This window comes from Epinephelus fuscoguttatus, linkage group LG16, assembly GCF_011397635.1.
Source record: "Epinephelus fuscoguttatus linkage group LG16, E.fuscoguttatus.final_Chr_v1".
Lineage (NCBI taxonomy): Eukaryota > Metazoa > Chordata > Actinopteri > Perciformes > Serranidae > Epinephelus > Epinephelus fuscoguttatus.
This window is the reverse complement of record NC_064767.1, coordinates 40,124,882-40,140,280: the sequence shown is the minus strand read 5'-3', so window position 1 is coordinate 40,140,280 and position 15,399 is coordinate 40,124,882. Positions and strand designations below refer to the sequence as shown.

The window sequence follows — 15,399 nt, the reverse complement described above, 5'->3', positions numbered from 1 at the left end:
GACTACTGCTAACCAAAGTCCCAGGTATTTATACCATTTGATGACTTAAAATATAGGATCATTGTATGTATGGATGTAGGATAAAATCATAAAGTAAAACACGTCTTATTAGCATTCAGCACAAGTTTGAGATTATGCAGAGATGTCTGAAGTACACTGAAGGCAGACTGTAGACATAGCTTGAGTTAGAGAAGATCCATATATATACAATACTGTCATCAGCATAGAAATGGATATTATAAGTTAGTCCAGGAGCAATAATGCCATTTATAGAGATCATTAATAATAATAAAACAAGAACAGAACCTTGTGGCATCTCCCTTTTAAATGAGGTTGACCTAAGATCATCATGAGAGATCACATGTGTTCTAGTTGGCATATTAGGTGCTTAGTACTTTAACACTTACATTTATTTGGTGGCTTGTATAATTTTTGCCTCATGAATAACCTTCTTTACAGATCAGCTTTGTTTAGAGCTTGTTCTTTTTGTGACCCAAAATTTAATTTTGTGTTCTGTTATTGTGCAGTAATTTCTTCATGGCCCGCTACCTGGAGGAGAAAGACGTCCGGAACAAGGAAAAGGAGGAAAGTTGTTCACCCAGTGAGCATGAGGGAGTGTTGTCTTCTCCACTACCCCCACAGATGAAAGCCAAGAAAAGTACTGATAAAGGTAGGGAGTGACTAGTCATTCAGCAGTACTGCCTAATGTTTGGCATCAGTATTACAATTTCTCCACTTCTAAAATCTTGCGTCAGCAGCCAAAATCTGTACCTTAACATTCTTGTGTGTTTGCCTTACACGTTATTTATAGTTCTGCCTTGAATTGATGCGTAGGTGATGGCGTAGGCTCCACGTCGATTTGGAGCCTACGCCATGACCTATGACGTAGCCTGACATGCACCTCCCTGGAATTGTACCTATGCATCACAGTGACGCAGACCTCCTGTCTGTCGCTGTATACTGACACCATTTCCCTCAGGGGACATGGAGCTTGTATTTACTTTTAGTGTGTGACTTATCCTTCAGGGATTTATACTTCGGGACTTATCCAGGTTTCATATGGGAATAGGGAAAGATCGCTGGCCGCTAGGCTATATACAATGTAAAATGCCATAGCTTTGTGCTAATAATGTTAGCATGTATTTGTTTAAAAAACGTGTAAGAGTCGAATATATGAAATGTGCCTTTAACATGATGTATACTGTGTCGCTTAACAGTAACGTCATCAAGCAGCACTTGTTATGATTTCTGTCTGTTGAGAGCGCACCCAAACGCTGGTCGGACTACACCTATGTGCTCCCATTTTCCTTTATGTCTCTCAACACAACAGTAATGGTTGTAAGTACGTGTGGCAATTATTGTGTTCATGTGTGGAATTGTAGTAGCCGTACAACCGGGCTTGGTAAGGTTGGAGTGTTTTAAGTGGACGTAAAAATAAACGACGAGCATTTGTGAAATCCCACACGTGTGTGAAAGTGAGTTTCTGCCTGTCCTCTAACTCCAAAGAGCTACACGGACCCAAAACCATTACAAACGTGTTTAGTACAGGGCAGTTGTTTTGTCAGTGAACCTTTTGAGTTGTAATGGAGCCAAACTGTGTGCCGTTACCTTTGTTTTTGTCATTGTCCCTGGTTTTATATGAGAAGAAGAAAAGATTGCTAGTTGCTAGGCTAATTTATACAATGTAAAATGCCATAGGCTTGTGCTAATAACGTTAGCATGTTGTATTTGTGGGGAAAATGTGTCCAGATTAACACTAGTGTTTGTCTGTGAATCCTGCGAGTTGTAGTGAAGCCAATTTGTGTACTTCTTTTTCAAATTAATTCTATTAAGCCATGTTTAATGTGTGTTTTGAATCAACTAAACTTTTTTTTTTTATATCTTTATTGAAGCCCTCCCTCCCAAACCAACCCATGCTAGTCATCACCCTCCCCATCCCTCCCCAGCTAATCTATCGCTTATCCCACACAAAAAAAAAGAAAATAAAAAGTGGATAAATATAAGAGTGGTAAGAAGTACAATAAGAAGTACAATAAATAAAAATAAAAATTAAATTAAATTAAATTAGGTGGTCTTTGCCCAGCCGACCGTGTGATGTTTTGTAAGTATCCCTTAAAGCCACTCCAACATTTGTCAAAAAGATGGTTGTTTTTTTTAAGTTGAACATAATCTTTTCAGAGGCCATATATGAAGCAGTTTCTGTCAGCCACATAGAGACAGTCAGAGGGTCCTCACTCTTCCATAATATAGCTATGCATTTGTTTCCAGCAATCAGAGCTAGTTTAATAAAGCGTATACTTTTCCTCCTGTTAATAGGCAGGGCCGACGAGTCTCCTAACAGAACCAGTCTTGGTGAGTGAGGGATCTCAGCTCCTGTGATCTTGTTTAGTGCATCCAAAATATAGCCCCAATATTGTCCCAATTTTGTACAAGTCCAAAACATATGGATGAGGCTTCCTGTTTCTATCTTACATCTAGGACACAGTTCTGAGATGGTACTGTTCATCTTGTGGAGTCTTTCTGGTGTAAAATAAATTCTATGGATGAGATTGATCTGTAAAAGTTTGTGGCGGCTATTTTAAGAGAAATTTTGAGCTCCCAGACAAATTTCTTCCCAATCACCGTCTTCAAAAGTGAAATTAAGGTCTTGCTCCCACTTAGCCCAGGATCTGATTTTAGGTCACATTTTCATTATTAAGATAATGTATAACTGCATAGTATCTTAATTTCTCAAAATATAATGTTGGGAACTTGTGGTTCAAAGTATTAAAATGGCTATAGGAAAACAATATATTAAAAATAATTATTCATTCTTTTAAATTATAAGCTTTAATTTACATTAAACCAACCCATGGGGCAACATTCCCGAAAAGAGAAAAACAATAGCAAATTCAACAATTCAGTCTCATCAAATATACGAAATTATCAAATTGGATCTCTGATTAATAGTTTAAATCATAACTATAATCAAAATTACCATATAAGTAGTAAACACTGAAGGATTTCAGAGTTTTTGACATAGTCAGAGTTGGCATTCTGTTGTACAGTATTAAACAGACAGCAAGTATGCACCCAAAAGTATTTACTCACAATACAGCAAGCAAAATAAAACACACTTTATATCCATGTATAAGTGTGTGTGTGTGTGTGTGTGTGTGTGTGTTTGAGAGGGAGGGTGTGTGTGTGTGTGTGTGTGAGAGGGAGGGTGTGTGTGTATGCGGGGTCAAACGTTTCACCCAACCACACTACAACGCGTCACTTGCGCCGACTTAGGACACATCAGATCTAATCAAACCCCGCGTGAGCGCATGCCTACATTTTACATAGGGTTACTATGGAGACACAAGTGTTGCACACATGCCCGCTACATGACGCACAGGCGTTGTGCACTCCACTCACATGACACGTGAAGTGTCAAAGATCGGTGCCTGGAAGTGGGCCTGTAGGCTCCCGACCTTGAACCTCTTGTCCCTGTCAGTTGTTCTCAGATGTCGATTTGGTATCTTTCACTCAGCAGCAAAAACTCTTAAAGAATCACTGGAAACAGGCAAATGCAGCCTGGAATTTCCCAAATTTCCTTCCCTTATGTTTGGTTTCGTTTTCACTTTATTTTTAAAAAATATGTGAATTCTAGGGACTTTCTACACAGTCCACAGTGCCCTTAATTTCTTGTAAAATAAAGCCTTAGTCATACAATATGAGAGTGTGTGTGTGTGAATCATCATTGAACAAAACATGGTGTGTTCTTTCAGTAAGTGCATACAACATCACATAATAATCTGATATTGTGAATACTTTAACAAAACTTAACATTGATCCAAAGCCTTTATAATACCTTATACATGACTATATAGTTCCTTTATAATCAATTTTGGGTTAAAACCTTATTACTTGATTCATTGAACACAACTTTTACACTACATTCCCCCCTTTGGGGCTACATAGTCCCATAACTGTGAATCAAAAGGGGAGAGAAAAATATATATTCCCCCCTTTGGGACTTTATAGTCCCATAACTATTGATTAAGATTAACTAGTACCTCACATGAATCATCTGCTAGTGATTATCAAAAGCTCTGTCTCATAAATCAGATTTCGTCAATTATCGTTGTGTCACACATCCCTTCATTAATGAATAACATGTAGATTCTTATTTAGCAGTAAGCATAAATCACAACTCATTGATTTACATCCAAATCACGTATCAATAAGCATCATGACATCATTGTACATGAGTGTCATCATCATTTTGCCTTATCTATTTCAGTTCTCATGGCTTAGGTATTGCTGGGTCGCCAGCTGCCCTCTCAGCACAGTGAGCTCGGCCAAGAGAGTGTCTCTGAACTCAGTCATCTCCTTGAGTTGAGCGCGCAGCTGCAGCAGCTCGCTGGTGGCACGTTGGTGATGTTGTCGACTCAGCACATGATTCTGTCCTTTCCTGATTGCGTAGATGTCACGGCGAATTCTGCGCACTTTGTCACGCAGGGGGAGGGGGCGACTGCGTACCAGCATGCGATAAGGTCCTTGGCCAACAGAGTGAAGCTGTGTACGCAGTGTGTGTTCAACTTCATGATCCCGTTTGGTTTTAGCCCTTCCCTCAGGCAGCAGCCATAGGTTGGCTTCGATAAATTCTGGGACTATCCCATGTTCATCCTGCAGCCTATGACGTGTGTATGACTGCAAAGGTTGTACTGGCGCGGGGCCTATTGGTCTGCCTCTTTTATTCCTTGGTTGTTCAGCTGGCTCTGGAGGGGGTTCAGGGGTAGTAGGAGAGTAACTCAGTGACTCAGCATCATCGTCCGTTGCTGATGAGGTGTCATCACGCTCACGGTATTGGTGAGAGTGGCATCCACTCTGGCATGGCACTTGTGGAGAGGTGGGTGTCTGTACCTCTTCAGTTTTCATGTCATTCTGTTCTGGGATTGGGTCAACTGGAGCCTGACCTCCCCCAGTGGGGGTGGCCATTACTGGATAGGAAAATTCTGGGGTGTTATCAGTATGGCCGGGAGTTGATGATGGCGACAGCATTGAACGAAAGGTGGGTGTTGGTGGTGGACTGCACAAGAATGCAGTGAAGGCCTGTGCTGGCGTCATCAAGCAGGGAGCGGAGCTGCGTCGTCCGCCCGTCTGGACATCTTCATCGGTGTTGCAGGAGGACACCTGGCGACTACCCACGGGGTATGGTGGTGGGGGAGGACAAGGAGGTCCCATCACGCCTGGCACCTGCTGTTGATACTGGAACACTGGCTGGTCCTCCGGATCTTGTTGGTATGGATGTGGGGTTCTCCAAGGCTCAGCCATGGTTTATATCTATCTCAAAGATTTGTAAAGGATACTTTTAGTATACTATCCCTTCCTGGTTAGTGCTGTGTCTGTCCCTTCAGCATTAAATTGTGTACATAAGCCATGCAAGCAAACTGACTACATATAGTGGCTAAATTATTAGTAGGGTGGGTGACAGCAAGGCCTCTGTCCTACATCATTTCCTCATATTCTGCCTCAACTGACCTCCATTTCTGATCATCCTGACCCAGTGTATTGTTTGGTATTTCATACTGATTCCCCTCAGTCAGCCCTGTGCATTGGTTGAAATTCTTAAAGTCTTTTCCTTCAGGGCCACTCATGTTTTCATACAATTCTGTGACAGTCTTGGGGCGGGAACTGTGATCTATTATAATGAATTGTCCTGCGACGCTTGCCATTGCTCTTTTGATGAGGAGTTGCACTAAGGGAAGAATGCAACATGTTATTACACAAAGAGCCAAGACTACAAATCCCAATAACATTCCTATTGTGTACAAAATCTTTCTTGGGGATAAGGATGACAACCAGTCCCAAATTGAGGAAATCCTAGTGTTCCAATTAGAGTGCTGTACATGCTGGTCCCTTAAAGTGCGTATATTCTGTAAGGCGCGAGTTAGGTTGCCATCTTCCCCTGTGTGCATGGGGATGACGGTGCAACAGTGTTCTCCTATCACATCACAGACCCCTTGATCTTCAGCAAGCATAGTCTCAATAATAAGCCTGTTCTGCACCGTCATTAAGGATGTGGCATGCAGTTGCTCACTCACACCCTGTAAAGCTTCTATCGTCCAATTCACAAATCGTTGCTGGTTATACCATAAATAATTTACCCAATGGCTATTACGAGCTGTATACTGAGCGTTGGCTATAGCTCCCCAGAGTGGCCAGGAGCCTAGTACTCTACCCGAGTCTATCCATGCGTCTGATATGGCTTGGTGGTCGGCTGGAACCCCTTGTGGCACCTGATCCCATGTAATGTACACACTGGTGTCCTCCTGCCAGGAGGAGGTTTGGCTACTAGTTGATCTACGGCGCCGACTGTTAGTAGTGTCATTTGAGCTGCTATTTACAGTTAGCATTGCAAGTTGGCCTGTTAACATGAGTGGGGTACAGATGCCTGTCCAATTTGCTGGCAGCACAACCTTTACTTGTAGATCTTCTTCACACATCCAAGATATGTCTGCCAGTGGGGTTGTACCATTAGTTAAATTAAATGTCATAATCCAGGTGGTATCATTATAATGATGTCCCATCACATACGAATTATTCCCACCATTCACCACCTGATGACACTGAATTTTAGCTTTCTGGGTTGTATTACACACCTTCTGTACCCCAGTAAGTGATGTGCTGCCCGCTGTCGAGGCTACATTCCCTACAATCTCCTCATATCTACACTGGATCAACCTCTCTGCTTCTTGGGAGGAATTAGCAGCAGTGGCATTATTTAACCATTGTTCTATGTTATTTCCCCGTGCTACACAAAATGGGAATACAAGATCTGGTGCCAAATGTACTACTGGGGGCATGTGAAATTCCTGCTGGAACTGATCAGAAGCATTGTTGAAGGTTCCAGGGCAAATTGCAGTCGTGTTGGACCACCTTGCTTTTCCTGCTGCCATCCACATAACACAGGCAGTGAAACACGTCCTATGTTCCCAGCATTTATCTATGTTTGGGAGTGGTCTGACCCCTGGTAGGCCTCTCCTTCTATGGCATGCTATACACGTGATGTTAGTTACCTGTTTGGCGGAATATTCTAGCCATTGATAAAAGAGGTTGTACTTCCAAGTGGTGGTTTTAATTAATTCTACCCTCTGCATCACCACGTCTCTTGGCTTTCTCTGGGACGGTGGCTTCAACTGGAGCCACTGGTGGGCTATTTTAGAGGGGACACTGTGTCCTGTGTCTGTATCAGTGCAGCCTCTCATGTCACACATTACTTTTGCTGTCACCTTCCCCTCTGCAGTGCAATGTAAACTTATAGCTTGACCATGCAACCTGATATCTCCTGGACCCTCCACCAAAATGTCATCATAAGCATGTGATTTGTAGTAGGTTAGTTGTATCATCTCCCTATGTGGTATTTGTCCTTGTTTCGCAGCTATGGTTCCTAAGGCCACCAAGCACTCACTCATCTGCATCTGATGTTGATTGCCCAGTTCTACTCCTGCACACTGCCTCACTCTTAGGATGAACAATAGGGTTAGTAGCACTACACCTATCACTCCTACATCAGCTCCTCCTTTCCTGCTATTCAGGCCCTCCCGCTTGTCGGGGGGCTGTTCCTTCTCCTGGGTCTGATCCCCTTGTGTCTGTGTCTCTTGAGTTTGAGTTTGAACCTGATTCTGAACCTGAGTCTGCTGAGCCACTCTCGCCTGATTCTGAGTCGAGGCTTTCTTCTCCCTCTTCTCCCTCTGCTTCTGTTCCCTCTCTCTCCTGTCCTTCTGCCTCTGCAGCCACCTCTCTCTCTGTACTTGTCCCCTCAAGATCTTCCCTATCTCTAGCAGATGGTGACTCATGAGATTGAGATTGGCTGCCAGTCCTGGAGGTTGAGGAGCTCCTCTCAGTTGAGCTCCCTGCCACTGTTGATACCCTCTCCTGTAGTGACCCGCTGCTCTCACTCTGGGCTGGACTGCTGCCATCTCCCTGGGCTGCCTCTGCCCTGCGTCTTCGTGCAACGCGGGCTGATCTCCTTGTCTCCTGTTCCTGTGGGGTGGTGTCGCCATCCCCTTGTGGTTGATCGCTTTCTGGGGTAGCTGCTCTCTGCCTGGTTCTAGGCCTGGGTATGGGTCTTGCTGGGCCTTGTCGGTTAGCTCTGCAGCAGTGGTTAAGATGAAACCAAACGTCCTTACCTTCAACTTTCAAGGCAGTTGATGTGGCAAGTATCACCTTGTATGGGCCTTCCCGTCGTGGCTGGTCCCACTTTCTTTTGAACACTTTGACGTATACCAAATCTCCAGGAACAATTCTCTGGAGGTCTGCTGGGATGTCGACCCCTCTATCTGCTGTGGCCCCTTTCACCTGCTGGAACACTGCCCTGTGGATGCGAGTTAGACGTCGTAAGTAATCAAACATTTCACCTTGTAACTGTTCCAGGGACGGTCCCTCATAGGGACCTCGTAAGTATGGTAGCGGCATGGGCCGGCCCGTAAGCATTTCATGCGGTGTTAGATGCGTGACTCGGCTGGCTTGTGAACGCATAGACATCAATGCAAGAGGTAAAGCATCCACCCAGTTAAGTTTGTTTCCACTATCTGCTACTATTTTGGGTATTTTGGTTTTCAAAATACCATTTGCCCTTTCTACAGCTCTCTGTGATTGGGGATGGTACACGCAGCCAAATTTTTGTTTGATCCCTAGTTGTTTCAGTGTCTCTTGTATGACGTTAGACACAAAATGGCTGCCATTATCTGACGATATGGTGTCTGGCATTCCAAATCTTGGGAAGACTTCTTGGCACAAGAATTTGGCAACTGTCCTGTGGTCTGATTTTGCAGTTGCTTTTGCCTCCACCCATCTGCCGAACCTACATATGACCACCAAAACGTACCTCATTCCCCTGACTCTTGACTGTGGTCCCATGTCTATGTAGTCTAGCATGATATGTCTAAAAGGACCGTCGGGGGGTGGTATGTGTGCCAATGGAGCTGAAAAAACTTTCCTGATATTATGTTGTGCACAGATGTCACATTCATTCAATACCCTGTCCACTGTAGCTGCCATAAATGGTGACCACCATACTGCTTGTAGTTTCCTTAATATCTCCCCCCTTGCGCAATGGTCACTGCCATGCGCCCAAATTATTGCATGTCTTAACAGCAAAGTGGGTAAGACAAAATGTCCATGAGCATCTAACCATACACCCTGCAGTGGCCCTGGTCGCATGTTCTTTATAGCTCCCCTTTTTATCCACAAACGTTTTTCAGCTTCATCTACCCTGTCCTGAGCAGTTTTAAGCGAGGGCAAGGAAGTAAGTGACTCACAGTCTTGTATGGTAAGTATAGGTGCCATTGTTGCACCTATTGCCGCCCGTTTGGCTGCTTCATCTGCAAGGTTATTACCTTTGGCTATCAAGGTATCAGTTTTCTGATGAGCTGGGCATTTAATTACGGCTAGAGCTTTGGGAAGTGACATGGCCTCCAAAAGGTCAAGAATGGCAGCTCCATGAGTTACTGGAGTGCCATCAGCTCTACGAAACCCTCTTTGTTTCCAGATGTTAGCATGAACATGGCATACACCATAGGCATATGCTGAATCTGTGTAAACATTTAATGATTTTCCTTTCGCCAATTGACATGCTGCTGTCAAAGCTTTTATCTCTGCGAGTTGAGCTGAGCAAGGTTGAGCGAGGCTACAGGACTGCAATGTCACAAAGCTTTGATCGGTATTATTGAGTTGAACAATACCATACCCTGCATGGCTGCCGGTGCCGTCGCGAAAACAGGAGCCATCAACAAACAATGTAAGATCTGCAGGAATTGGTTGGTTGTGTAGGTCTTCCCTAGCGCGCATAAAATTGTCTGTTTCACGAATGCAATTGTGTGGTGCACCTTCTGTAGGCAACATCATCTTTGTTGCAGGATTAACAATGGTGCAACGCTGTATGTTAAGTTCAGGGGCAGACAAAACAACTTCATAGCCCGTGCGTCTGGCTTGCGTTAAAACAAAACGTGGACTTGTCAACAACGCATGAATTTGGTGAGACGTGTATAGTGTCACTGGATGTCCCATGGTCAGCGATGATGCTTTCTGAAAGGCAAACGCAGCTGCCGCCAATCCCTGGTAGCAGGGTGGCAAACCAGCTTCTATGTTGTCAAGTTTGGTGCTGTAATAGGCTAGTGGTTGTTTACCTGTGGGTGTGTCTTGCATCAGGACAGCACAGACAAACCCAGATTTCTCTGCAACGTAAAGGTGAAAAGGTTTAGCATAATTAGGTGTTCCCAATGCGGGAGCAGATTGCATGTCACTTTTTAAGGCTTGGAACGCTGTCTCCGCCTCCTCTGTCCACTGCAACCGTGCCGTATTGTTTGTTTGTCCTGCTGCTCTAATCAGCGCCCTGAGAGGAGCAGTTTTTATAGCATAGTCACAAATCCACGGTCTGCTGTAACCTGTCATACCCAGAAAAGACAGCATCTGGCCAACCGTTTGCGGTTGAGGGGCCTGGATTACTGCTTCTAGCTGTGAGGGTGCAATAAGCCTTTTGTCCCCAGATAGTTGTCTCCCCAGATACTCAACTGACTGCTGGCAGAATTGCAGTTTGTTTTTGCTGACTTTGTGTCCGCCTTCCGCCAAGGCTGTGAGTACAGCAATGGAATCTTTTTCACATTGGTCTTTTGTTGCACTACAGATGAGCAAATCATCTACATACTGTAGCACAGTGCTTGACACATTCAGACTAGCCAGATCCTGTGTCAAAGCGCGGTTAAATAGTGATGGTGATTCGGAGAGACCCTGTGGCAAGCGCTGATATGTAAATTGCCGGCCTTCATACGTGAAGGCAAAAAGATATTGAGAACCTGGATGGAGTGGTACACTGAAAAAGGCTGAACATAAGTCGATGACTGTGTACCACTGAGTGTTTGGTGGAATATTTGAAAGCAATGTATGAGGATCAGGAACCTGTGGTATTTCCCCGTCTATTACCGCGTTTACAGCTCGTAAATCGTGGACCAAACGGTAGTCTGTTGAATTTGGTTTCCTTATGGGAAAGATTGGTGTGTTGCAAGGGCTTTTAGTCTCAACCAATACTCCAGCCTCTACCAACCCTTTTATTGTTGGTCTGATACCATCAATGGCATGTTGCTTGAGAGGATATTGTTTTTGATATGGTAAGTTAACATGTGGTTTTAACTTAATGTGAACTGGTTGGGCTGATTTTATTAAGCCTACATCCGTCTTATGGGCTGTCCACAACTGTGGTGGAACTTGGCTTAGCATTTCTTCATGCTCTGTTGCAATTGCCATTTGTGTGGATGTGGTGACGTTTACCACCACTTTTTGTGCTACTGCCTCATCACCTACTTTGAGTGAGATCCTGATGAACTGCTTATCTTTAGAAATGTGGATGTATTTATTTTGCGTAGGTGTCCACTCTTGCACCTGCAGAGCACGCCTGACCATAGGACCAAGATGATGAGACTCACAATGATCTGCTACCAGCAGCGTTACGTGTGGTGTGGAGTTTGGCACTTGAAACCACCCTGTTAATTCTTCCGGAAGATGAACAGCAGCTGCTACACCCTCCGGCCCCAGAAATATGTCTTCACTTGTGATCAGACATGGTTTTTTGTTGATTACAGTATCCCAACATTCTTGATAGTCTATGTGAGTCCGATCTTTGTCATACATGAGCGTGCAGTGCAGTGGCAGAGTGGGAGGATGTACTGTATCATAATGCATGCGAATCCATGTCTCCCATTCAGTCCATTTCTGTTTAAGATGTGACTCTTCAGGTGACAACTGAAGCCAATAGACTAGGGCCTGTTGTTTTTCTGGTATGGTCTGGGTAAGCTGGGGCATCATGCTTTGTGGGGAATCATCGGGGAAATCCAAATACAGGCCATCTTGGGTACACATGATCTTAGCCTTCAAAGGACATAAGATGTCTCTTCCCAACAAGTTCACTGGAGTGAAGGCTGAATATAACAAAGGAGCACAAATGACCTTGCCTGCAATGAGCATTGGAACAGGCTCTGTTAGTGGTATGACTTGTGATTTCCCAGAGAAGCCTATGGTCTTTATCGATGATGTGGACAGGGGGAGCCTTGAGCCTTCTTTTCCAATGCATGAATATGTAGCTCCAGTGTCAACCATGAAAGGATATTCACGGTCCTGGATGACAACAGGTATGATTGGTTCATCATGTGATTGTAATGATATAGCTGGTGACATCAGTTCCCCCTCAGGCTCCTCTGGGCATCCCTACCAAGGGCGTGGTTGCTCCGTGTTAGGCCAGTTCTGTGCTGGTCCCTCCCATGGGTTGCTGGGGCATTGAGCTCGTATATGGCCTGGCTGTCCACACCCCCAACAGAGACCGTCAGATGGAGCCTGATTGGCCCCTGGGTACGCTGCACCCATGTGAGGTGGTCCTGGTTGTTGATTGAATTGTTCCTGATAGCCCGATTGGTTGCCTGGAATATAATTTCTGCCTCCTCTCCATCCACGGTTTCCTCCTCGGCCCCGCCCTCTGGGGGGTCGTTGAGCGCCACCGCCTCTGGGTGTCTGCATCTGGTAGTAGTGATGGTGATGTGTGGCGTTAACAGCAGTGTCATTACCTGTTGCATTGGAGTCGGTCTGGGTTGGCTGTGGAGGGGCTTGAGGCTGGCTACTCTGCGGAGCCACCTGGGTTGCCGCCACCATGGGAGCCTGAACCTTGGCTTTTTCTTTCTCTTTCTTCACCATTTTGCTTAACTCTCCCAGTTGTAGCTGAGTTAGCCTAGTAGCCAATTGTTTATCATCTTCCTCCTTTTTCTTTTTATCCTTCTTATAGAGCTCAACATGATGAACGATGTGTTCTGTAAACAACGGCCATTCCATCTTCATCAATCCCACCACACCCTCTAGGCGTCGCTGTACCTCTTCAGGCATGGCCTTTTTTACCATCATCTTAAAGAGACTCTGAGTGGTTTTGTTAGCATTCCATGCCTCTCCCGTCTCCTATTTCCATCTCTTCTGGAAATTGTGCAGGAATTTCGAGGGACATTCATCCTCTCCCATGGTCTCCCCTTCCAGTTTGGATGGGTCCCTTTTTGCTGGATAGTGTTTTCTTAGTTGTTCCCACACACGAGATCGATAGCCTCCAAATTCCACTCCATCGTTGATATTGGTTCCAAAAGCTGCAGCCAATCCAGCATCTGCAAATATCTCCTTGGTGTTCTGTTTTCCGGCCACATACATGAGGATAGCTTTGATATCACCTACTGCCAACCGTATACCGGCTGTAGTTTCTTCCAAGGCCAGTATCCATTTATCAGCACCATCTGTAAGTATTGGTAGGCGTTCTGCCAGGCCTATCATGTCCATAAATGGCCAAGGTTCATATTGTCTTCTGCCACTGGTCTTTGTTATTATAGGGTACATGCTAGACCCCTCACTATCGTCATTCTCCTCTTCAGCCATCTTGAGCACTTTTATGACTCTCCCATTTCTTAGTTTCATACCTTCTGGAGTCAGACTGCTGCTGTGCATCGAGATATTGTGTGGCGTCGGATCTGTGTCCGTGTCTGGCATGTCCCCTGCTTGCAACTGGTCTTTCTCCATTGTGCCTTGGAGCCGTAGAGTAATGTGCTCTGTGGTGGGCTTGGCATTGGGTCTTTGTTCTTTAGTCGGGCTTTGAGATTGTTTCATTCCTTCTTCCAAAGCCTCTATTTCCTGAGACATGCAATCCAGTTTTTTGTTGGTTTTGTCAATCATGTCCTGCATTTGTTGCATCATGTCTTCCCTCCCACTCTCTTCCTCGGGACTGTGGTTGTTCCTGTCAACCTGCATGGTACTCTCGTTGTTGAGCGTGCCACGTGGTGGGTTGGAGGCTGCCCTCCGCTTCAGCCAGTCTTCCTTGAGGCGTCCCATCTCTTGTTCCAGTAGCTGTCCCATGTCAGAGGTGCTCTGACATCTCAGCAGTTGCTCTTGTCTGAACAGGCGCTCTTGTTTCGCCTTTTGTGGATGTTTGACTTCTCCAGCAGAGACATCACAACAGCTTGAGTGGTAAGGCTTGGTGCCTTTTAACTTTAATTGTCTATATCTCTGATCCTTACGTTGTTTTGTGTGTGGGTCCTGTTCTTCAAGGGGAGGAGTCTCTTCTTGACTGGCACATCCTGTCAACTCCATGTCCGTGGTCCAGGTACCACCACTACCTCTCCTGTTGCGAGGTGCTCGCTGGCGTCGATTTATCTCTAAGACTTCAACTTCCTCATCTTCTTCATCAGCTATCGAGCCATCTGTGCTTTCTGCATCTGAGGAGACAGATTTCTCCATCGGCAACTGGACTCTTGGAGTTGATGTTTTCCTCCATTTGGGCTCCTTTTTAATGTGCTTGTTTAAGGTTACTGTGAACGTCCCTCCCATTTGGTCCCCCAGCTCTATGGTGTCCAACAATGGATATTGTCCCATTACTGGTTGTGCAGGCTCTTGTGGGTATGGGGGCGGTGGTGACGTAGGTAGGGGCGGTGCTGTAGGTAGGGGTGGTGTTGTGGGTAGGGGTGGTGTTGTGGGTAGGGGTGGCGCTGTGGGCGTTGTGGATGTCATCTGCTCCTCTGTCTGTTCTTTTTCTTTTTCCTCCAACTGCACCATTATTTTTGTCCCTGCTTGTTTGAACCATCCCAATACCTCTCTCTCCTTTGCTCGCTTGTTTTTCAATGCATAGCTGGCCTTTGTATCGCGAGCCTCAATGTGTCTTAGCTCTGATTCTACCTCATTGCAGCATGCCAGATTAAAGGTACCATTCAGAGGCCAACGATGTTTTCCTGTTGTCCTCTTGTGCCATTTGGCCACACACCGTTGAATTCTTTTAGCTCGAGTTGGATGCTGTCTTATCACTATCTCTACAGGGGTTAAAACCCCTTTTTCCATCTTGCTCTGTTCGGCTCCCATGAAGCCTTGCTTCACCTCACTATTCCTAGGGATTTCTGGCTGTCTGTCTGTCTCTGTTGTCCGTATCAGCACCACTATTTTCCCCACAGTTATAGCAGTTTTGTATCGTGTTCCTCCAATTGGGTTATACTATAATAATATATAATTTATGTGACCCTCCCTCTTGTGGAACTTGAACTAAGCACCCAAATTTTCCTGTCTCCCACTCAACTTTTCTGGGTACAACAGTGATCTGCAGCCGAGGATGATATACTTCTCCTGTATTGCTCTGTATTCTTATCTGTTGCAGAGGCAGTGAGGCTACTGGCGCACCTTCATAATTTTCACACATATACTGTAATAGTGAGTGTAATGAAAATGGATTCCACAGCCTACGCAAAATCGCTTCCCACGGGGCACCTGGAAATCGTTCTTTTACTTTCTTCAAATTTACAAATTTAGTGATTTGCCAGAGCTTTCGTTTAATTTCTTGCTCACTTTGTTCGTGCTCAACCCCTTCACTAT

General features: G+C 45.1%; 1 protein-coding gene across 1 annotated transcript in view; it reads left to right on the top strand.

The window, feature by feature from the left end:
* The window catches only part of eno4 (enolase 4), a 193,883-nt gene that overhangs the window by 76,856 nt on the left and 101,628 nt on the right, over window positions 1-15,399 (top strand). The window contains 1 exon segment of the mRNA XM_049601099.1: window positions 528-670. Coding sequence (XP_049457056.1) covers window positions 528-670 — 143 coding nt within the window.